The sequence below is a fragment of the Sinohyriopsis cumingii genome, chromosome 8, assembly GCF_028554795.1.
Source record: "Sinohyriopsis cumingii isolate HCF-2022 chromosome 8, ASM2855479v2, whole genome shotgun sequence".
Lineage (NCBI taxonomy): Eukaryota > Metazoa > Mollusca > Bivalvia > Unionida > Unionidae > Sinohyriopsis > Sinohyriopsis cumingii.
This window is the reverse complement of record NC_142968.1, coordinates 98,612,007-98,637,323: the sequence shown is the minus strand read 5'-3', so window position 1 is coordinate 98,637,323 and position 25,317 is coordinate 98,612,007. Positions and strand designations below refer to the sequence as shown.

Below are 25,317 nucleotides of genomic sequence, written 5' to 3'. Positions count from 1 at the left end.
AAGTATTACAATCTTAAAATATCTTGTTGATCCTAATGATAGGTTATCTTGTTACTGGACCAAAGGGGAATTGTGTTGAATATGTACAGACCTCAAGTTAAGTCGACATTTTTCCAATTCACAGTATTCTATAAATATCACTACCAAATGGTTGAGAGTCCATGCATTGATCTTTGTTTTCTAATAAATTCCTGAAATCCACCATCATTGTAAATTAAGGTGATCTAGTAATCATAAATATGGTCGGAATCCCTTTCCTTGGCCTCACTGTCCAATGTGGATGCTTATTTAGAGACTGAGCTTGAGCTTTGTAAGTAACATTTTGATCATACAGTTTGTAAAGTCTGTTCAAGGTTGCAACTGAACACATGTCAGTTGTGAGGCAAGATCAAATAACAACCCTCTGTTACTTGCCACTGTACCACACTCATGGTTCAATGAAAGAGTTGTCACATGTGAAAACAAGCTGTGGGATTTAGGTCAATTATTTACTGAAAGAAGCTTGGCACTGAAAATACATACATTTGCAGCTCATTCAAAAGGTAATTCAATTTGCTGCCATTACAAGCACTGGCAGAAAACTTGTACAAGGTAAATGGATACTCGTTGGCTCATTTTATTATCGTGGTTATCATCAGCAGGTGAGTACCCGGATACCACTTGGCATATGTACTCAGAATATATTGTACAGTGTAGTACAGGATAAGATTATGTGGCTTCGTACAAGAAAAGGAATCAGGACCATGTTTGTACACTTTAGTTTGGATTATTCTTGTCATGTGGATTTCGATTATGTTGTATAGCATGCATGTGCAACTTAATTGATGAGCAATATTTAAGCAACCTGTGTGATGTAAATAAGTTGATAAAACTCAAGTAATGATCTGGATCCAACCTATTTACCACAGGTTGCACATGTCTGTTGTGCAGTGTAATCCAGTATAAGGTGGCTTATTATCAGGCATTGACCTCATAGAACTGTTTTACAATATTTTATAATATTTAATAGTATGAATAATTACATTGCAATAATAATAACTTCATGTATTCACTCTGCTGACTGTTTCAGGTGCACCTGAGTACAAAAGTCCTTATGTGTCGTATCTGTGAGAAGGATCAGGATACATATGGTGCATTGGGAAACCACATGAAACAGTGCCATATGGCTTGTGAAATGCCCTACGTGTGTCAGCTATGCAACTTCCGCTCTTCCATGTACAGTGATGTGGTGGACCACTTTAAAAAGGTAGTTCTTGTCAACTTGCGGTAAGACTATCTTGATATGTATGACAACACAGGTATAATTTTGTCAGTTCTGTGTTCAAGTTTTTTGCAAGTCAGATATGGAGTGATTCATCCGTGCATGGACATGAGTGAGCCACTGACTTGAGCAAAACGCTGTTCATACGGTATCTTGCATAGCTGTAATTGTAAATTAAATGATACATTTTGAATAAATGCATACATGTATAATAATGCAAACTGATCAGGAGATACTCACTGCCATTGTTCATTTTAGGTAATCTTATCAGCATTGTCAAAAATTTGATGAGAAAAACAAATTAACAGATGCAATGGCTTGCCATCAAAACTGTCCTGCATTTTTCTGCATATTCCAAAGGAGCCTTTGAAAATCAGTTGGTACAGCATCTAATTGCAAATCAGTACCTGCCTAGGCCCGCCAGGTCAGCTGTCTTGGCGTGACTTTAGGAAAGGCACTTAGCTTGCATTTCCTTGGCATTATATAGCCAGTAATGTGTGTAAAGTTTGATTAAATAGAACACACAAAAATGCAAAAAGGAATATTCCAAACTTTGACCCAGAGTTGTCATGCAAAACCTGTCATATGTGATGTTATCGTGGATATATAATGATTGGTCATATTAAATGCCATTGTAACTGCAGTGGTTGCATAATGATCCTTCATATTGAATGCCATTGTAACTGCAATAGTTGCATAAGGATTTGTCATATTGAATTCCATTGTAACTGCAATAGTTACATAAGGGTTTGTCATATTGAATGTCATTGTAACTGCAATGGTTGCATAAGGATTGGTCATATTGGATGTCATTGTAACTGCAATAGTTGCATAAGGATTGGTCATATTGAATGTCATTGTAACTGCAATGGTTTTATAATGATTGGTCATACTAAATGCCATGGTTACATATGTAATGAGTGGTCATATTGAATGTCATTGCAACTGCAATGGTTGCATATACAATGATTGGTCATACTAAATGCCATTGTAACTGAGAGTTATGTAACTTTGTCCACCTACTAGGAATGACATGTTGGGATTCTAAAATGACTCTGATATTACAGATGTTGCCAACAGGGACATTATAAATATTCCATGAAACTCAAACACTCGTTAGGAGTACAAATATTAGCACCCCTACTTTGTGGATGGTGTACCAACATAAGCATAAATGTATCATTGGAGCAGCCAGGTGCAAGTCACACCCAGCACATTCTCAGCCTACCGTCAAAAATTATTAACATAATTATTGCACATACTGAAAGAAAGTCATCTTATTTAATATCAGAATTGTTGAATATCATTGTGGAAATGATTGTAAAGTATAGTTTACCTTTTTATGCAATATTCTCTTTTGGATTATCTGTGATGTTAGTTCCTGTTGATAACTGCTTCCATTTTCAGCCTCTTTTATTTATTTTTGTTTATTTTGTTGTAAAAGTATGAGGACATTGATTGCTGCCTATTTGGAAACATGAACAGATGATAGTATATGTTGTATGCATGGAATAAATTAAAATATCCAAATAAGGCTACCACATCAAAGCTAGTTTAGGAGATGAGCTAGCAGAGAGACAAATTGACAGACAAAATGCATCACCAGATCCTCAGATTTTTTTTTGAAACTGTTTGAAAGAAATGTGATACAGAATAATGTAAACCAAAAACTTCTTCCATGTAAAGACATATGATGCTGATATGGAGTTGTTGTTGTAGGGTTTAACGCCATTTTTCAACACAATATAGGCTATACTTGGCAGCCAGTGTTATTGGTGGGGGAAGAACCCAGGAAAGAATCACTGACCAATGAGAAGCTACTGTCAAGCTTTCTCACATACCCACATTGGCCGAACCCATGCAGACAGAGGTGAGATGGCAGTGATCCATAACTATGAGTGCTTTAGACCACTCAGCCACTCTGGGCCCCGATATGGAGTTAAACATATAGGCAACAGAATAGTTGTTCCAAACAAACAACTTTAATTCATTAATTTATGAACTCCCTTTTTTGCCTAAATAATTAATTCATTTGTAATGATGGTATACTCTGCTTCTCTAATCCAGGAATTAACCTGCAAGTAAATTTGTCATTTCTTATTAAACCACAAATACAAGTTTCTTATTAACCCAGCGGAATATTAACAAATAATTTGTATTGTCTTGTCCTTTCTTTAGAAACATGATAGTTCTCAGCATCTGCTCTGTCTGTACTGTTTACGCATCTTCCGTGTGAAGTTTGTCAGTCAAGGTTGGGGTCAGACGCAGACTTACTATGGGCATCTTCTAAAACACCAGTCCAAATCCTCTACCAAGAAATGTGCCACCTGTAGATTGACCTTTTTCAACTCTCAGGATGTGAAATCCCACCGTAAGAAAGACCACATAGAAAACCAAAAGGAAACAGGTAAGTACTTTGATAATGGATCAGTTTGCTAAAATCAAGCACAGTATGGTTTTTGCTCTTACCAGTTAACACTTGAAATGGTGATTTTAGAATTTCTTATTTATGAGCACACTACTTGTTGTTGGTTAGTACATAAGATTAATAAATCTAATCACTGGCACATTATCTAGATGAGAACAATATTTCATGTTTTTAGTGTTACAACATGCAGTCTTTATTTTTGTTTCTGATAGAAATTGAATAGATGTACCTCCTGGTACCTGTCTTAGGTTCTTTCACCTAAAATAAATATAATTTTTGTTTGTATTGCAAGGCCATTTCTGGGAAATCATTTCTCAAAATGCGGTTTTATGGTTTATACCCTCTGTACATCCATCCATCCATTCTAAGCTTAAAAAGAAACCACTGGCTATATTGTTGCTTGTATATTACAGCTGGAGTGGATGTATAAATTTATTATAGCAGAAGATAATTTCCTCACTTGTTTGAACTGTAAATCATGCTTGTGATTTTGCTGTCATTGGTTTAAAGCAAGAGTGGCAACTGTCATGACCAAGCAGTTTACCCAGGTCAATGAGGGAGTTAAGAAAAGCACACACAATGATGCAGGCATCCAACTTTATGATAACCAGTGTCACTTGAGGGAGGATAATTGCCTAGTCATTAAAAATATACCTATCACATGCAGTTGCAGTCCTGCAATCCCTCACAGTGCCACAAACATAGCATCCTGCCTAAAACCACTGGACCAGAACCAATATGGTACAGGGGTCCATGGGACAAAATGTGATATTTATTTTGAAGGATTTCTATTTGCTGTTACATTTTGTGGCTTATTGTAACATCACCACTATATGGCCATGATTGTGCTGACTTGCCATGAAACCCTGCATACAGGACAATCCATTACCATGTACTGGTTATGGGGATCGTTCCCTTAATAGCCAGTACCAGAATATTTGAACATCAGATCAGGCCCAATATCACATGTACTCCAAATCTTGTACAGTATAGACTTCGACCTTTAGCATACATGCCGGCCATTTCACATTTTTTCACATAATCATGTCTTGGGCTCTCCTGTTTGTGGATGATACTTTTCATGTCCATTAAAAAATATAAACTAAATAAAGCAATACAAAGTCATGTTTGTCATTGTTATTATCATCACTTTGATACCATTCTTCATATAAATTTGAGAATTTTCTAAAACAACTGCTGCATAACAACAGCATAAGAGTACATTTGTCCAATCTAAACATACATGTGCTTTCCTTGTTTTCTGTTTATAACAACTGTATATGACACTTTTATTTTTTTTAAACATCAGTTTCTTCACTTCACAATTTTGTCTCACATATTCATTATATTGACAAGTTGGGTAGCAGACTAGTCTGTACTTTAACAGAAAAGGGTGCCAGATGTTATAGGAAATAGTCTTTAATGGTGTGACTTGTGGATCATGTTATATGACCCAAAAATGTTGGAGGAGTTGGATCCTTTCAAACTTCAGATGTGTCAGATCCGAAAAAGTACAAAGCAACAGCCCTTTACAAATTTGAAAGAAGAATATGAGTGTGATCTAATGCAGCTCTTAGGTCATTCATTGAAAATCGGACAAGTTAACTAGTTAACATGACGTTGCATACAGATAATTTGTCAGTATGTTTTGTGTTTGTAGTTCTAATCCACATTATTTTGCCCATTTGTGGTAAGAATTTTAATGAGCTGCAGATTCAGGTTAGCAAAATGTATGTATATATTTTCATACAGTGGAATGTACTTATGGAATATATAGATTACACTTTCTATGCTCAGATTATGCTTTTTTGCCACCTATATTAGCAATTATTACCTTTGTACCTCTCTCAGGGTTGGCATGTATGCTTTAGCACTAGGACTAGCTATGGTGATCTGTCTTCATAGCATACCCAATCCTGGACTTGCAGTGCAGGCAGTTTCTGGCATTTGGTGATGCCAGTCCTGTCAGGGACACCAGGTGTTAATGGCATCCCATTCAGAGAACCAACCTCCACAACACCTATTATTGGCCCCATGAAAGTATTGCTTTAATGACATTCAGATCACCCTGTCCCGCATGGACAGACTCCCACAATTCATTCACCTGCCTTTCCAGCTCAGTTGTTACCATCTTCTCTGTCACATAATTCGTAACAGTTTGAAGGTATATGTTTACAAGTACCATCTTCCTTCCTCAGTTTGACAGTCCCCACTTTTTGCAACCTTTGAAAAGCCTTCAAGCTTCTGCCTACAGAGTTCTAGTCTTCCGTTATGTAAGTGGCCTGTCACAGAATGTAATTATCAATCTGTCACTTGACCAAATAAGCTGATATCTTGCACAGTTTTGAAAAGCAAATTCACGACCCTAGCATCGACAGGCATTTCTACATAAAATGACAACATATTAGTGCTTCCTTTTTCCAATATCCAAGGAAAAGGAAGACTTCAACACTTAACTGTAAAATGGGAGGGATTCTGCCACAATAAATCATATTTGAAGGCCTTCAAGTCATGTCCTGCACTCTGTCCAGGGCTCTCTTCATTCCAGATGTCTCCAGAAACCCATGCAAAGCAGACATTCTTCTGTAAGAAATACCTTATGAAGAAGGTAGCAAAGATTTTTCCTAATGCAAATTCTGAGGATTTTACTCCCTATTTTATTTAGTTGGCCATGTCCTATGGCGAGTTCCTACATGTCCTAAATACAAGTTGTCTCCACCCATACATATTGACACCTAAGTTTGAAATGGAGATTCTGAACTTGGTTCTCAATGCTGTTCATTAGGACAGCTTAGACCTCCAAGATGTGCATCTTCACAGTTCTTCCTAAAGTGTTTGAGGCTTGCATAATGGGACGTGTGTTAGTTCAGATGACTTGCTTTCATGCTGACTATTTTACCCTGGCTTTTCATGAGGATCCTGTTTAGAGACGTTTCAGTCATCAGAGCCACACCTACATCTGTAACCTCAAACTACCTGGACATCATTCTTCGGAAGTATGGGGTGGACCTCCCTGGTATAAAGTAGAATGCCAAACTCCAAACCTTTCTTTTGTAGAAAGTGGGGGAATCCAGGTACTTACTTGTCCAGACTGCTCCCATCATGTGGGAAAGATAATTTGTTATTGACCTCCTGCATGGACCTTCAGATTACCGCTTGTTAAAACAACAGTTTATATGGGTTTTCCTTCTGAGCCTTGAGATATTGAAGATGCACACTTGGCTCATATGAAACAAGACCTCAAGGGAGAACAGTGGACAGAAATGCTTAGACATAAGGTCCTCCTCTTTGAAAATTTATATTGGGGAAATGGAGAATTTTCTCAGAGAGGTTTGAGCAGACATTTCTCCCTTATGAGCCTCTGTACCACAAATAGCTGACTACATCGTATGTAATTTTAGGGAGAACAGTCACACTTTTTGTCTCCTATTTCATGACTTCAACCCTGTTTGAGCCATCATTAAAGAAGAACATGGGCGAGAACAAAGTTCTCCAGCTTTATATCTAATTTTCACTCCTTTTGAACAAAAGCCTTAATAGAGCTTGTGGGTTCTGGTGTGGTTAAACAAAGAAATCTTTGAACCATTGTATAGAGCAGGGGTCTCGAATGCAAACCACCCTGACTGCCTCATGAGGGCATTTTCGATGGCCCGAGGGCCAAACTAATTTTGTTATCTTTCATGACACCTTATGACACCAATCAGTTTGCAGGCCATACGATATGTCTTTTCTGGCCTCATGCAGCCTACAGGCCCCGAGTTTGAGACCCCTGGTCTAGAGCCTTTTTCTGACTAGCCTTTCATACAAGACTTGCTATAGACTTAGCAGGCACAGATAGTGAGATTCATGCATGTCATCATTACCAGGTGTGTTCTATACCTTAGTGGGGTAGGTGGCTTTGAGGTTATTGTCATGATGCTATAAGCTTTTGCTTTTGCACTTTTCTTTCCACTCTGAAATTTTTCATCAATTTATTCTGAAGGTAAAAAACTTTGTATAACTATATACAGGGCCAGTGCAAGTTATGTACTAGCGGGGTGCCATTATCAGAGGGGTGCAAAAATGGAGAGGAAAAGGAGTGCAAAATTCAGACAAAATGAAACAAAACCTTTTTCTTTTTAAAATTCTTTTCATTTGGTCATAACTCACATCAATATCTTATGAACTTCCTTGTCAGCAAATATTTGATTGATCATGGTGTGGGAGGGAGGCACCAAATGTCAGGTTTGCACAGGGCACTGTATTGCCTCATGCCAGCCCAAACTATATATCATTACTGAAAGGTTTGTTGCATACCATACTGAAGATCTCATCTTCATTGACAGGGTCAAATGTTAATATTTTTGGTTTCAGTAACATTGGCTTTTCAGATTTGATTATTTAAGGTAAATGGATGAATCTTGGTGTACTTGTATCTTGTGGCCAGATGATGTGCTGCATTGGATATTTGAGGTTTCATCCTCATTGTCAAGGTCATGGGTCAATATATTAAGCTTAATTTTGTTTCCATATCATACAAGTCATTTGAGGTGCATGGATGAACCATGGTACACTTATTCTTCTCATGTGATGGCATTGTATGTATCATGTATAAATTCTTCTCATGTGATGGCATTGTATGTATCATGTATAAATTCTTCTCATGTGATGGCATTGTATGTATCATGTATAAATTCTTCTCATGTGATGGCATTGTATGTATCATGTATAAATTCTTCTCATGTGATGGCATTGTATGTATCATGTATAAATTCTTCTCATGTGATGGCATTGTATGTATCATGTATAAATTCTTCTCATGGGATGGCATTGTATGTATCATGTATAAATTCTTCTCATGTGATGGCATTGTATGTATCATGTATAACAGCCTGTGTAAAGTCATGGTCACAACAATTCTTTTCACTCATTTCTATGGTTATGCTATGATTCCTGTTGAGATGAAACTTGTTTTGTTTTTCATACCTGCCCAGTAACCTTAAAAGATTTAATAATTGCATACACTTTTGACCTCATGATGGTAAGGGGACAAAACTGACTTATCTCACTTGTTTAATGTAGCAACAGTGTCATTTTGCTACTTTGTCCAATCTGGTATGCTTTTTCATATGGATTTCAGATACATTTACATCAGAATGGCCTAAATATCATCCATATGTGCCTTGACAGGGTTATTGTGATAACAAATTTCAGTAATAAAGAGATCATCATTGAAATATTGTATGGTATAAAATTTGAATCACTAAATGTTTCTAAGCCCTGAATGCATAAAAAGCCAAATCTTAGTTGCACTTACACGTCTTCTCTGAAACATTATAACCAAGTTTTTTTTACGAAATGAACCTGATGATCTTCAGTTGGTTTTGTGCAGCTGATTCTAGTCCTACTTTAATTCAAAATTTCAGTTGATGTTGTAACACCCATTAAAACTTGTGTGCAATAATTTCAGGGGTTGCCAGTGAGCAGTCTACTTCCAATGAGATGATGATCAAGGTTCCAGAGTCAGGTCTACACAGGTCAAAGGTCAAATCCCTCAATGCTCCCTCTATCTCCAAGGTAATGGATATAGGAGTTGTTCGCTTACCAGCATCTGCAGAGGACTATGTGTGCTTCGAATGTAAAACATCAATGGGATCTGCAGAACACTACAAGTAAGAACTCTTTGTATGTGTGTGTGAGAGAGAGGAATACATAAGAATGAGCAACATCTTTGTTCTTAGAAATCTGCCCTGATCACCTTAGCTTGTCATCCTGAGTTGCAACCTGTCAACCCTACAGACGGAAATGACCCTTAAATTACTGACTTAATGGAATGATAGAAAAGTATGAAAATAAAAATGTATGAAAGTAGTATGGTTACTCTGCTATGTGCTGTCCCATGTGCTTCAGTAGAATTACTTGAACATTGAAAGCAACAATTGATTGATGAGGAAAAATTGGAGACTTGACTACTATTGATAATGCACCAATTATATTATTGCTTGATATTTTTTAAAAAAAAGTTTAGCTCTACTAGTTGTATGCCAAAAGAACATATGGGAGGGTCTGTTCTCATTCAACTGTGCATCCATTAACACAATTTTGTTATCACTGCTGGTCCTAAACTCCTTGGAGGAATTAAAATTTTACAGACACGTTAGTTACAATGTCTAGTTTTGCATAGGTGAAAAGGGTGCTTCTTCAGTATGGCTGCAATAACAACCATATTGAAAATTTTCTTTCTGCTGCTTGATGGTCATATCAGTTTGTTGTTTTGACTAACATAGTTCCTGTAATATCTAGGAGGTCCTAAATGGTGCCAATATGACATCCAGTTTGGTAGCCGTTTTATTATTGCTACTCTTCATGAAGGGATGGACATATAGGCATCGGATTTTCACAAGAAGACTTCTTATGGTGGGTTGGTCCTAAATGAAAATGTTGTCACTTGGGTATCCACTGTTGCTGATAATATGGCCGCCTTGAAAATCTTGCCACTCCTGCTGAATGGATGGTCTGGTCAACATGGAGTTTTCTCTAAGATTCCCTATAATGTCTACTTGATGCTAAATAAAAACGGAGCCGATCTGACCTGCAGTATGGCTTCCATGATAGCTGCCATGAAGATATTTTATCACAGTTATTCCTGAATAAAAATGGTGTTGACATTTAGTATGGTCACGATGATGTTCATCTAGAAAATCTTATTAACACTACTCATCCTGAACAGAAAGCCATATTGATATGGGGCATTTACCAGAAGACTTGTGACATCTACTGGTTCAGAGTTTATGTAGCACTGACCTGACCTCCTCTATAGCCTCTCTGGTGACCATTTTCAAAATCTTGTTATTGCTCCATGATGGCTGGTCATTTTCACTTGGGAGTTTCAACAAAAGGCTTTTGATGAGACTGAGTGGAAGTTCTGTATTACATTAGTGCTGATCTGACCTCTGGTATGGCCTCTTTGATGGGCATTTTTAAAATCTTGTTGCTACACCTTGATGGCGGGGCATTTCAGCATGGGGTTTTCACCAAAGAAACATCTTGTGAGGTATAGTTGGTACCTAATGAAAATCAATGCTGATTTAATATCCAGTATAGCCACTATGACATCCATCATGAAAATGTTTTTATCACTACTCCTTCTAAATGGATGGTCATGTGTATTCACATGGGGTTCTCACCAAAAGTTGTATATTGATGTTGGGTTTGTCCTAATGAAAATGGTGCCAATCTTACATCCAGTATGGCAGCCAAAGTGCTACTTCAGAATTCTTGGTATTACTCAGATATACCCGAGACAGTTTCAACATTTTGCTTTTAAAAAATAGAAACGGTCTTTATTTACTGAAAATTCTTTTTGGCAAGTAGAGCTCCAGTCCCTTCAAGGGTCTTATATTCGGATTAGTCAGGAAATGTGTGAGTCACGTATTCCATTGAAAATGAAGTGAATAAACATAGGAAATACATTTAAACTGTTCGAGCCAGACACTTTATGCACCAAAAGCTTGTCCGTTTTATACAGGTGGACAAATACATAAAGATTAATTAGTATTAAAGAGGTCTTACTGGGTCCCACATATCTGGCCTGTCTATGGAGAATGGTTTTATTGGGACCAAGACCTATGCATCTGCATCCAGATTATGGATGGGTCTTGTAGAGGGAAGTTTTACTATACATTTTTGTTTGTTTCAGTGTGCATAGATAATTTGGTTAACTCAGAATCTGCACCTTCAAAATTTTCATTGAAGATATTTTTCTAATTAAAAAAAGATGTGCTTGTTAAATATGGAGGGAAAATTGCTGTGTAGGTGTGTGAAAGACATCGAGCCTTGGACTATGAAAATGATATTGAAAATGAAATGTATTTGTTCATGTATACATGTCTCTTACATGCTTACTTGCTTATTAATATACAGTAGTCCCCCTCTTGAACGGCCCCCCTGACCAGCAGCCACCCGCTCCTTACAGCCAGAGTCCGTTGGCACCGACGAGTTTGTGTTCAAAAGTACCCCTCGCGATAGGCCACCCGGCTAACGTGACCAGCGGCCAGCATATTAGTGCAAAATTATAAAATTTACCCCTCACAAGCGGACGCATTTTATATGAATATGTATCCAGAACCAGTATTTTATTCATAACTTGTGTTAAGTAATCCGATTTCTGTTTCCCGATGTCAGGTTTTCGTTACTGAAAGAAGTGTTGAATAAAGTACATTTACCACTAAGGTTAATATTATATCATTTACGCCTCACGAGAAGCCAAATTTATTCCATAAAAACAGAGAAAGACTCAAATTTTAATCCATACAAAAAGGTACGTACATGTAATCCAATTAGCTTTACTGCTGTGTTATCATAAGATGTCCGGTTTAGTCACTTTGATAATTGTTAAGATTACAATTATCAAACAGTAGTAACAGCTGAGAAGTGGCAGTATCGATGTACAATACCCAAGTCAGCAGGAAAATGGTTTAATAGACTTTATGGCTTCCCTTAGTAAGATGTTGAGCTTGTTCACTTTGGTAATCAGTGGCTATTACTACTGACAATAATTGTCAAAATTACAAATCCTAGCGGCCGCAAGGTCAGATCTGCGTGATGTTAATGGTACATATCGAAGCCGTTTTGGCTTCTCTCACTTAGTTTAAAAAAATGTATAAAAACAATAGGGTACCAGACTGCGACTAACAAATCACGTGACAAGATCACTTCCTTTAAAAACACACGGCAATTTGTTTAGATGCATACAAAATTGTTTTATCAGTATTGTAGTTGGCAACATGAATAACTTACTGTAAAAAGATCAACATGTCATCGAGGAAAATAAAAATTCTCAGTTTAGAGGAGAACGTGAAAGTAATTCAACTGACGGAGTGGGGGGTCGTCGAGGATCCTTGCAGAAAACTAACGTCGGAAAAACTAAGATAAACAATATCGTGAAAGATAATGAAACAACTCTGCAGAAGTGGAAAGGTGAAATGGACGGAGAAAGGAAGATTGTTTGATCCAGGAGACGTTTGTATCCTGATTTAAAAGACAAGAAAACGCAAAAAGTTTGTCAGTTGAATTGGGATATGACAACTTTACCGCAAGTAACGGATGGTTGCACAGATTTCAAGTGCGACACAATATCAAGTGTTGTCATTAGCAGCGAATCAGTTGATGTTAATAATTAAGTTGTCGAAGATTGGAACAAAAGACTAAACGATATATGCAGGGGATATGACAGCAATGATATTTTTAATGTGACGTGACTGGTTTGTTTTTTAGACTGTTACCAACAAAGTGACAGATGATGTGAATTGTAACATAATTATAAAAACAGTTTTAAAACTATATCAGTGGTTATTCATAGCATTCTTTTGAAAATGATGACAAAGTTTGTTTTACATTTATTTCACATCATGCATGTGATGTTTTAATTAAAATATTAAATATTTAAAATTAAATGTACTTGTGACTTTTTTCATACGTATTTACTATTTGCATTTGTCATCCCCCTCTAGAAAGGCCACCCGCATTATAAGGCCACTTCCCTGCTGCATTAGGGGTGGCCTTATAAGAGGGGGACTACTGTATGCATTGATTTTTGTTTTCTTTCAGGAAGCACGTCAACTGTTCTATGTGTCGCTTTGCAACCAGTTGTAGTGTTGCATATGCCAATCACATGATGGGCTTCCATTCCCGCCAGATGTGGAGTCTAAATCTAAACATTCCCTGGGAAAGACCTATGACTGAAAAGATGCACTGCCTCTGTGGGTACACCAGCAAATATGGAAATAAAATTGGTATGTTAATAAATCTTTAATATTCAGTGTTGTTACTTTATTGTCTGCCTGCAAAGCATAGGCCAGGCATAGGTATCATGTTTATGATTTAATTTTTGTTTTGGTTGTTGTTGATATGGACGTAAGTTTCAGGTGTTTGCATTTATGTCAGGTTCTCTGTTGGCCCTTTTTCTAGTAGTAGTAGTAGTAATTATTGTGGAGTTGTCACCTTCTTTTGTATTAAAAAGAATTACATAGAACAAGTCCTTAATATGAAACTTTCTTAGAGCAAGTGGAAATGGGAGTTTCCCAATGACATTAGTTACCATATATACTCTTGTATAAGCTGCATAATTTAGAGAAAACTTTAGGACTGGTAGAAGAAGATTCAGCTTATCTGTGGGCTGGGGTCTTAACTTGAAAGATTTTAAGATTTTGTTTTTGTTGACCATAGTGGCTGTAAATCTTGGGTCACAAAAAGTAATTTTTTCCATGTCATAAGACATAATATGCATGTGAAAAAAATACATTCTTGGTGTCCCGAATGGTTTTGTTATTATTTTGCATTTGCATGTGTTCTGATTTATCTGACACAAAATTAAATAAAATTAAAAAAATAAAGACTTAATATATCATGGGTCAGTTCAAGTTTATCCAGGAGATCAGGCTGTAGTATAATGTACAGTACTTACACAGTGCAGATCATACTTAGCTTCACTTTTTTTATTAAGTCAAAATGGAGAGGTAGTGTTACAGCAACCCACGAATGCTCAATTCTTGTCATCATGGGATCAAGTTATACACAAATCTGAATTAGGCAAAAACAATACGAAAGAAAATTAAATAAATTTCTTGACTTTTCAAGCAAATTTATACCATTTCTATGTAATAATCCTACATGCCAATTCCATGAGAGTTATATAGATAAATTTTGCTAATGTAAGCTTGCCTAAATAAATGCATTTAGAACTTACCGCATGCATCTTGTTATGTCATCTAGGACTTTTCGGTTGTCTTGTATGTGAGTGATGTGCTTTTTAGTGTTTATACCTCTTCAGTAGTTTGGTGGTCAGCTTATACGAGAACGGGTTTATAAGTGAGTATATTTGGTAATAAAGCGGTGGCCTTTTTCTACTGTTATTCGATTGATGTTACTGGGTATTTGGAATATGTGGAACAGGTGAAGAAAAAAATGCTCTGTGAAATTCTTATAAAAAGAGTATGTACCAAAGAGGGCATTATTTCATTATATAATGTGTTTGGAAATCAGAATTTACATAGTTCCTTCTATTACTCCAGGTGAACAGTGTGGATCCTGGACTGTCAGTGCATTATGGCATTGGCAGTTCTAGGTTTACACTTTGCACTGTTGAATACACATTGTTATTCTGGGCAGGAGGGTATTGGAAACAAGGCAGAGCGTAAAGGAATTTATTTTGAACATAATAGTAAAAGGTACTTTTTTAAACCAACCCAAACAGAAAAACAAAAGATGTTGTGCATTCCTTTGTTACAATATAAACAGAAAAATTCTTAAGTCTTATGTTATATTACTTTTCATCTCAGAATGATTGTCCCCTATTTAATTTGCTAGAGATTTAATCTTAATTTGAGATAGAAGTAGTGAGTCTTATCCTGTGTTCTTCTTTTAGCAAACCATCTTGTCTTCTGCTCAAAGCAGACATGTTACACCAAAAAGCCAGATGTCCTTTGGAAAGATAGTGCAGATGAAGGTAGTGCAGGTAGGTTTTTCTTTTTCATTATTACTGTCATGTACAACATTTTCTTCCTTTGTCTGATACATTACCTGATAATAATATGTTAAACATCTCAATACTTTGCAAATCCATCCATCAGCTGAGGCTTCTCTTGCACACTTCTAATGTTGTAAGCTTCTCAATTCAGTAACGTATTGGGAAAAGTAGGCCTTCAATGTCTCCACTGAAAATTATTTCTAGCTACTACTCCAGAGTTCTTGACCTTCTCTGCTATAGAACTGGCATCACCAACATTCGTGCCCTTGGGTGTACAAAGATTTATCAGTCTAACTTTTTTTGTTTGTCGCTGATATGCTAGGTCTCATTGCTTTTGTACCCAATACATGATGTTTCATGGAGCTTGTGCTGTTTTGCACATGGGTCATTTTATCAGTTTAAAAATGAACATATGTGCCACAGGTGTCAGTTATATATATCACTGATCTGAAGCAAAGTCAATATAATCTTTTCAGAGACTACACTATATATGTATCATATAATGGTTTGGGTTTCTTTCTTTTGAAAGGTGACCATGATTCTCCTGAGAAGCCAGGTACTTCTCTGCTTGACATTCTTGGTTTAGTGAAGAAGAAGAATCTTATGACACGTAAGTAGTTGTTCATTATTTTTGGTACTTACAGGCCCACATTGAGATGCAGGAACCTTATAAATATCATCATTCAGCCCAGCCTTGGTGACTGTGGCTAAAGTGCCTGACTTCAGACAAAATGAATATAGCTTTAATGCTACCTTCAGATTAACCTGGGTCAGCCACCATTGTGACCTTTTTTCCTCTGAACTAAATAATAAACTTGTTACTGTGCCACCAAACCAAACCATCTGTATTTTCACTTGGATGTTGCTTGTGACTGGCATAGCTCTTGAACCATTCAGCATATTTTTTATTTGTTATGAATGTTGCCTCAAAGACTCTTGCATGTACCTTTTACATGTTTAATCTAAGTTAGAAGAGAGATGCTATCAAATAGTGTCTTCTCCTGACTTTGGTTCTTCAAGATAACTTCCTTACATTTTTTGGCATTTTGCTGCAAATTTTTGAGACCTATAGCAAGCTGGTTTCTGGCATTCCACGATATCATTTACGGGTGTTGTGGCTGTTAACTGTTCATCCTCTTGAATTTGGTGTCCACAGCACAATTCCACTCTGCTGATTTCAACCAAATTTGGGCTGCAGTTTTATAATAAGACCTTGTATGGGTTTCGTTTAATTTGTATTCAGCATTATTATTAGAAGAATTGTGATGCCATATTGCCTGACCTCCTAATATTTTCTTTATGATGTACTTTATGGATGTTTATTGCATTTCAGGCAATTTCATTTGCTCCCTAATATTGATGAGATATTGAATGGGTTGTACATCCAGCATTATGTCACTGAGAACAACTATGGCACCATAAAGACTATTGTCTCCAAACTTGCTTTTCCAAGAAAGTTGATGACCCTGCAGAGCAAATTCATCGCTACACATTGCATCTAGCTTTAGTTTCTTTTTCTTTTTCTAAACCTTCAAATGGAAGCAAAATTAATATTTATTCTTATTTTTAATGTTCTTAGAAAGCACAAGTCTTCAAAATAGCTCTTTTAAAAAGCTATAATTTTTTTCATCTTGTGTTTCATAATTATGTAATGGGAATTGAGTCTCTTCTTACGGTTCTTTTCTGCAATTTCATTTTGTGCTGCATTTGCCCATGTCAAAGCTTTGTTGTAAGAATATTTTATGTTCTTTGCAAGGTGGTATTTGTGATTTAGTCATTTTATTAAACATTTAATGGTTAAAGATGTTTTCTACAGTCGTAGATAACAGTGAAAAGCTATTAGGGTATTTCTAAATTTGATGAAAATCTTGATCCTAATTTGCATGTAGGGCCGATAGTTATATCTTGAATTTTTATTTGTCTTGAAATTAACTGTCCATGTTCTCTCTCTAAGCATTTGGTGGATTAAATGGTGATTAGAGTAAGTAAAACTTCTTAATTGCAACTGTTTTCACATGCAGCGGAAGGAGTGTCGCCAAGCCAAGAGGTTAAGGCAGCTGAAAATGGTGAGACTTAGTCCTCTGCATCAGCATGCTGCTTTGTATTCGCTCGTAGTCTCCATATGTAAACAATAACTAGTGGACTTGGATTATTATTGTTACTTATTATACAGAAGTCATACAGCCAGAAAATGCTGATTAGTTATTCTTTTCCAGCATTACTAGTTTTGTTACTGTGCCTCTCCTCTCCACCACCCCCAGTGGGTGGGTTTTGGGTGTATCCTGGAGTTAACTTGTCTGTCTGTCACTTTTGTGTACGTACTTTTGATCCCTTTGAGATATCTTCATAAAACTTGGTATGCTTGTGTATCGTGACATTGTGTGTTGTAGGTAAAATTGCATTGTTTCCTGTAATGAATAAATGTTGTCTGAGCAACATTTTCTCATATTATTATTACAAATTGTGTCCATTCATCCTTCACCATCTTGTCCACTTAATATCTCCAGAGCTGTGTGAGATATTATTAAGAAACTATGTGTGCAATTTTAACAGTTAGTTGTGTTCCATACAAGTCTTGGCTTTGTCAGATTTGTATTTTAGAGTTAACCCACCATCCCCATTTTTATGTAAAAATTTGTACACTTGCTTTGTGTGGCTTTTGTGTAACCACTCCCTTCCTGACAGATCTAGTTTGTGCTTTTCCATACAACCCTTGTATGAACTACTTAGTCATAAAACCAAATCTTCTAGTTATTGTTCATTCAAATTTGTATTCCTCTAATTGCCTGTCGTGTTTCAAATCCTGTCTGCTACAAATATATATGTGGAGTTAATCATAGACCAGGATACATATTGAATTAAACATTTATTGTCCAGACCCATTGGAATACTTATTCCTGATTGGTTGTCCAGATAACTGATAAATTTATAGAGAACAAGTAGTGTACTGTGAAACTTGTAATGTTTCACAAGGTTTTAATGACCCCACAAATAGCTGACCTTCTCTGGAAACAATAGGACTCCCTTCACAACCTGCAAATAGCACAGATATATCATTAATTGGTATTGACAGATGTCATCCAGTTGTAAAGACCAGTATGTCATTCAGTAGAAATAAATTGACTCCTTTCACAACCTGCATATAGTACAGACGAATCTGTCAATTCAGTGGTACATTTAACACCACAAAACTGGTTGATACCCTTGAAAATCTATGAATTACCTAAATATAATCGCTTATTAATTGAGTCCAAACTGCAAACAACATAGACCCTAATCTTTCAACCCATAATGCACCAGCAGATCATGGGTATGTGTTCCTACTGCTGATTACTCCTATCAAACTGAATAAACCCTGATATGTGATGGCAGATCTGGATCTGTGTATTTTGTACTTGGACTTAGAAGTGTCACAGTGTTTCCCTTTACCCTGAATTTTGCATCAGAGACCCCAAAAATTTTAATCTGACCCCAAAGTTTAATACAAGATTTGTTTATAGTCAATCTGACCCCCAGTTCAGACACCAGGATTATTTTTTACTCAGTCTTGCACCCCTAGGGAATACATTGAGTTGGTATATATAGAACATTATTTGGGGAAACACTTGGATCTGTTACATCAAAAAAGTGCAAAGATGTGGTATCTGTATAATTTACATTTAAGTGTATACTAAATATATTTGGTTATGCTTGTGTATGGAAGATTATAAATTGTGTACAGCTTGTATTGGCTTGTGAAGGCAGAAGACGGATAGAATTGTTCCAAATGCAAAAGAAAGAATTTCTCTTCATAATTAGCACCTTGTTTCAAAACTTAATTATCTTCTAATTTCTGGAAAGCACTGATTTTCTTCTTCACATCCATTAGCATTGTGAGACCAAGGTATTGCATTTCTGGTGACACCATTAGCATTTTCAGCAATGTTGCTTCAAATCATTTGCGAGTCAGACACAGAAGTATTGGATCAACACATGGATATGGTCAGTTTCCAGGTTCCATGGAACACTTGTGATATAACAATATCATTTATATCCATTTTTGTATTCCCACCAAAAACAGGAGTGCATATGTTTTCTGTCCACCATCTTTACTGATTTGATATCCAGACAATAACTCTAGTTTTCCACCATCTGCAATTACCAAACTTTGTAGATGGCTTGTATTTGAGGTGTGGAAAGATCTTATCAAGTTTGGGCTCGTAAGGGAAAACCATTGTCACTTTCAGAAGAAAATGGTTTCCACACAATAACTTCCACCATCTACAGTGTCTTAGTGTAAGCAAGAATCCAATTTGAGCTTTAAAGGTTACACAGGCTGAAATTCTGGACAAAAACTTAAATTTTCTTCCATCATAGGTTACCAAACTGCATGGACTTTGGGGAAGTACAATTGACTTTGGATTGGATTGAAATGTCAAAGACACTGACGATTGCTCCGGTGTCCTAGTGGTTAGAGCATCCACCCCGGATGTGGATGGTTGGGGTTCGGACCCCGGCCAAGTCATACCAAAGACTTACAAAAATGGTACTAACAGCTGCCTCGCTTGGTGCTCAGCATTAAGAGGTTAGTGTTAGGACTGGTCAGCCTGGTGTCAGGATAATGTGACTGAGTGGGACATCATGCTACATGTCTATGGCTTGATGCACCAGTGCTAGACATCACACTGTAGACATCGTAGTGATATGACTGAAAAATTGTTAAAGCTACATTAAAAATCCAAATCACACACACACACACTCAAAGACAGTGACTGAAAGAATAAAAAGAGTTCCTGTATAATAACATTGGCTCTACATCTCATACCTCAATGAAACTTTGTGAAAGATATTAGCCTGGCAAGTTTTTGAGTCAGCTGGTTAAAAAATAATGATTACCAACTAAAGGGAAAAAGATACTTTCGCACAAAAACATTATATAACATGCCTGGGTCAAAGTTTGCATACAGCATGGACATGGTGTAAGAAGGAAGCCTGTCATTTGGTGGGTGGGGTGAGAAGTCAAATGTCAAGATCACTATGACCCTCTGCACAATACCATCAGTTTGACAACACTGTCTGGACCAAATGTTGATGGCTTATAATTGAGATAATGAAGATGGCTATTGATTTGTGGCTCAGTGGTCAAGGTCACTAGCTGAATGAAGAAAAATGGTTTCTGCTCATTTATCTACATAGAGGACTGTTAAATAGAGTCCTGGCACATAATGTTCCATTAACACTATTCTTATTATATTAACTGTTTAATTTACTTAGCTCAAACATTCACTTTTTGTCACCATTTATATTTTATTCTCCACTCAATTTCTGTTACTGATATCTAAAGCAACCAAATATTATGGTCTAGCAACCTAACATTTTGAAATGGCTACAAACATTTTCAAGTCTGTACTGCAATTTGGTGGGTACATGGAGCAATGTATTGATAAGTCCATCCGTCGAAAGACATTTTAGTTTCTCGAGTATAACTCTTACCATGAAAGGTATTTCAACCAAACTTTGCACATTATGAAAGTTATGTTAAGCCTCCTATTGATGTCTGGAATTTTCATAATCTGTTTTTATGTTGCCATGGAAACAAAGTATAGTAAAAGTAGTGTATAAATTAAGGGAGATGGACCATAATCGGTTTATAATTTGAGAGTTTGGATTCTTAAGGTATTTTAAGTTGTAGTTTTTACGTATGGGGGTATGTCATCTCCATACAACTTTTACCTTTACCATTATTTGCTTCATGTACGCATGTTACTGGTGTGCTGTCTGTAATGCATGCAGATATCAAATATTTCTGGTGTGTTGTCTGAAATTCACAAAAGTATACAATATTACTGGTGTATAGTCTCTCAGGCACACAGTTACACAGTTTTACTGGTGTTTAGTCTGTCACGCACACAGGCACACAATATTACCAATATTTAATCTGTACTGCACACAAGCACATGATATTACTGGTGTTTAGTCTGTCACGCACACAGGCACACAATATTACCAATATTTAATCTGTACTGCACACAAGCACATGATATTACTGGTGTTTAGTCTGTTATGTACCAGGTACACAATATAACGGGTGTTTAGTCTGTTATGTACCAGATACACAATATAACTGGTGTGTAGTCTGTCAATAGTGTCATTCTTCTTTTTGAATCAATACGATTAGCATAATACTATATACATTCAAAAGATTACTGTATTGTCAAAAGTTATTTGCAGTCTCCAGAACTAAACTATCATAATGGCGATTAGCTGATGCTGACATTTTTTTTTGGAGAAAAGCACATTATAATCAACTTATTTTTAAGACTTGTTTGACTGAAAGCTATGTATCGTGCTTTATGGAATAGTAGTACAAGATGCATACTACATAGGGTGTGTTTTGATAAAGTTCACCAACTTGCAAGCTATGATTTTATCTCTACTAACAACTTTCCTCACACTGGGACATTTCTTCACAGAATATCAGCCATGAATCCAGCTTTGCTTGTAGAGTAGATGTTTGTATTCAGCCTTTTACAGTCATGCATATGGTTTTGTGTGATGGTTGCTTTTCATGCTTTTCTATATAATCATATAACTGTTGATGAGACATAGCGTACCGATGCATACAATCAATGTATCAGATCCTTTTGTCTTGCCGGAGTAAGATATAGATGTCACTTGTTATGTGGTTGCACCATCATTACAAAGATGCAAACGAGACACTGTGTTATGCAAGAAGCTTCAGTTCTGTATCTCTTTGTCATTAAAAAAGTGAAAGTAATGCAAATGTAGATAATGAATGCAAAATACAAATGTCCATTGGTCCATCTCTCCTTGGTCAAGATTTTTATTCCAGTGTTTGCTGTAAGGTATCTCTCTACCATGAACATGTTTCTAGCTTTGTTAATCATCTTACCTTTGCAAACAGTGAGATATAGGTGATCCCTTTTCCTACAATCCAGATGATGGTGTTTGAAATTTTAGAGCTATTAAATCTTTGCAAATCCAGTGCACTGTGGATGTATCACTGTGCAGTTCACAGGCAAGAACTATATCAAAATGTAAAGATGCATGAGTGTGTGTTAACTAAGTTCATAATTTGCACTTTATTTTATTCTATTCTATTTTATTCAGTTCTATATTTTATTGAATTTCCCATTTTTTAAATATTTCATATATCGGTAAAATAAAATTAATGTATCTTGATTTTAAAATGTGTCAATCATGACTTGAATAATTCCACAGTGCCATTAATTCTTAACAGCAGTTATTTTTGCACTCATAAAATTTTGTTGACTTGTTTTTAAAAATATGGAATTTTTCTTTTGACTGGTTAAATATTGACAGTATATTTAACAGTTGTGCATCCAGAGAGGTCATAATATTTCAAGTGGTAAATTTTGGTTGGACGTTTTTCTTGATCCAGAGGGGTCATAATATTTCGAGTGGTAAATTTAGGTTGGACATTTTTCTTGATCTAGACAGGTCATAATATTCAAAGTGGTAAATTTGGGTTGGACATTTTTCTTGATCTAGACAGGTCATAATATTCAAAGTGGTAAATTTGGGTTGGACATTTTTCTTGATCTAGACAGGTCATAATATTCAAAGTGGTAAATTTGGGTTGGACATTTTTCTTGATCTAGACAGGTCATAATATTCAAAGTGGTAAATTTGGGTTGGACATTTTTCTTGATCTAGACAGGTCATAATATTCAAAGTGGTAAATTTGGGTTGGACATTTTTCTTGATCTAGAGGTTATAATATTTAAGGTGGTAAATTAGAGTTGGATGTTTTTGACAATGTAGAGGCTATATAATTAAAGTAGTGAATTTGGGCTGGATGTTTTTCTCGTTCAGAGACTTGTAAATCTATTATTTTTAAATTTCCACCGTCTCAAATTTCTGCTATAAATGTGTTTACAGGTCTGTAGAACATTTTTGTAAGGCTGTTTGGTCTGATTACAGTCTGTTAAGGTTAGTTATAAAGCTGCTTCATAAAACCTTCTAAGAAAGGATTAATGTATTTTATGCTAAGTTTCTATAGAGAAAATACACATATCAAATATGCTTATCAAGACCCACTGCAATAACATAGACCCATATCTTTTGTTTGTTATACTTATGACTCTTAACATACTGCATAGACCCTGGATCTTGTGATGCCTTACCTGATGACAGATCAGGATCACTGAAGTTTGCAGTGGGACTAGGCTTATTAGCAAGTATACATGGTAGATTCAGACCTACCAACTCTTTACAGTTTTGCCGTAAGTCTTACGAAATTTGCCCTTAAAATACAGACTATGGGCATGCAAGCAAAAACTACAGGAAAATGATCTTTGCCGTCGTCATGTAAAATGGAAAAGAATTTCCAAGAATTACGTCAGGTTGAGAGACAGCAACAAGTGATTGAGCTCCATAGGGTTTGGAACTAAAATTTGTACTAGTAGTAAATAATGTCTATGCTTACTTTAAAAACTTTTAAGTCGAACATAATATTTATCGTCGCTGCACGTTCCAAATACTGAACTTTTAATTACATTTTCCAGCTTTACAAAAGCAGTTTATGGTATTTTGTTACACCTTACTGAAAGCTTAAGGGAAAAAATCAACTGCCTTACTGAGATGGACTCGTCAGGGTTGGCAGGTCTGTAGATTGGAAAAGAAAGAAATCTGCATTCAGATATTCAGATTTTATTGATGAAATCTGACCTCGAAATTTAAGATATAATTCCTGTTCAACCTGTGATAACTTCTGTGCTCATCATAATTAAATACACATGAATGTTGCGGAAGTTAAAAAATTGGACTAATTGCATGATTGAAAAAAGTGTGTTCACAATTATGTTTTTATGTTTACCTTGTTCATTGAAAATATTTACAAATACCTGTAAACTGTTTGTCTTGGTTTTCAGTGCAGAGAACAAAATTACCAGCACCAGTGCCTAAATCATTTGCTCATTCCTCCAACCAGGACATGAATGCTTCTTCTGAGGTGACAGCTGGAGAAAAATGTAAAAAGGTATATAAAAATGAACAAGACTAATGAACAATATCAATTTCAAAAGTTGTTAGAAGGAGAACAAAAAAAAATTGAATACATCCCTGTGCTTAGGATGCTTTGATAAATGAAATATGCTGATAAAATCTGTAATTAAGTGACAGGTGGTAAAAATATTCTAGGACATAACTTTTCAGAAAGGTGATTTTTATAGCTCTGCTGGCCATTGACAAGGATAGCTTATGTGATGGCCTGTTGTCTTTCAGTCTGCACAAGTTTGTTACTGATACTCCTAAACTACTAAAAGGAATGCCATGAATTGTGTGTGATGCGTGATGCTGATCCCGTAGCGAGACAGCTGTTAATGCCATTTTTATCAGTCTTGTTATTCCTACTCCTCGTGGATAAGTCATCCTATCAACATAAGGTTTTCACCATAAGACTTTTTATATCTGGGTGGTGTCCCCTGAAAAAAATATGACCACCATTGGGGCCATCTTCAAAATCATGCTGATGTTACTTCCTATGAATTGGTGGTAACAAAAATACCACATTTTAACTTCAAGACTTCTTAAGATATGTACTTGGTATCAAGTGAGGGGTCATTGCAGTCATATTCTGTACTCATTTGAGTTTGTGAATGCTGACTTGTGCAAATGAATTTTGAATAAACTTTGTATTTTAGTTACATTCCAATGAACAAGTAGACACATTTTATTCTGACTTAGATTTTTAAGTTTAGGGGTCGTCCGATTAATATTAATTGTTAGAAAGTGATGACTGAAAGGATGTGGATGCATACCCTTTCGTTTGCTGGTGGGGGGAGGGGTCTAGTCACCCTCAGTCCCTGACCAGTTTTGTTGCTATTGTAATTTAACCGAGTGAATTGGCCTGGTTGATTCATTTGTTCAGCTAATCACTTTCTTGTCAATGAGAGGTTTATATATCCCTTTATCACTGGTGCAGCTGGTATTGCTACATGTTAGGTCGAGTGACATTTGACAAGATGCATTATTGCAGCATCCAGATTTTGAATGATACCATTGTCTTAAAGCTGTGATTCTGCTAAAACAGTGGATAAAACATAATTATAGAAAGCTGTGCTTTACATATGGGTATAAACAAAACAAATGACTTGAAAA

The 25,317-nt window shown here is 36.2% G+C and overlaps 1 protein-coding gene across 5 annotated transcripts in view; it reads left to right on the top strand.

Moving 5' to 3' along the window:
- The window catches only part of LOC149794218 (uncharacterized), an 89,040-nt gene that overhangs the window by 42,689 nt on the left and 21,034 nt on the right, over window positions 1–25,317 (top strand). For 4 of the 5 annotated variants that reach the window (XM_089968334.1, XM_089968331.1, XM_089968330.1 and 1 more), the window contains 8 exons: window positions 1,070–1,246; window positions 3,440–3,668; window positions 9,139–9,340; window positions 13,278–13,462; window positions 15,094–15,183; window positions 15,725–15,805; window positions 17,217–17,261; window positions 24,090–24,196. In XM_089968334.1, coding sequence (XP_089824460.1) covers window positions 1,070–1,246; window positions 3,440–3,668; window positions 9,139–9,340; window positions 13,278–13,462; window positions 15,094–15,183; window positions 15,725–15,805; window positions 17,217–17,261; window positions 24,090–24,196 — 1,116 coding nt within the window. The remainder of the gene's footprint in view (window positions 1–1,069; window positions 1,247–3,439; window positions 3,669–9,138; window positions 9,341–13,277; window positions 13,463–15,093; window positions 15,184–15,724; window positions 15,806–17,216; window positions 17,262–24,089; window positions 24,197–25,317) is intronic. The other variant, XM_089968332.1, reaches the window with a different exon arrangement.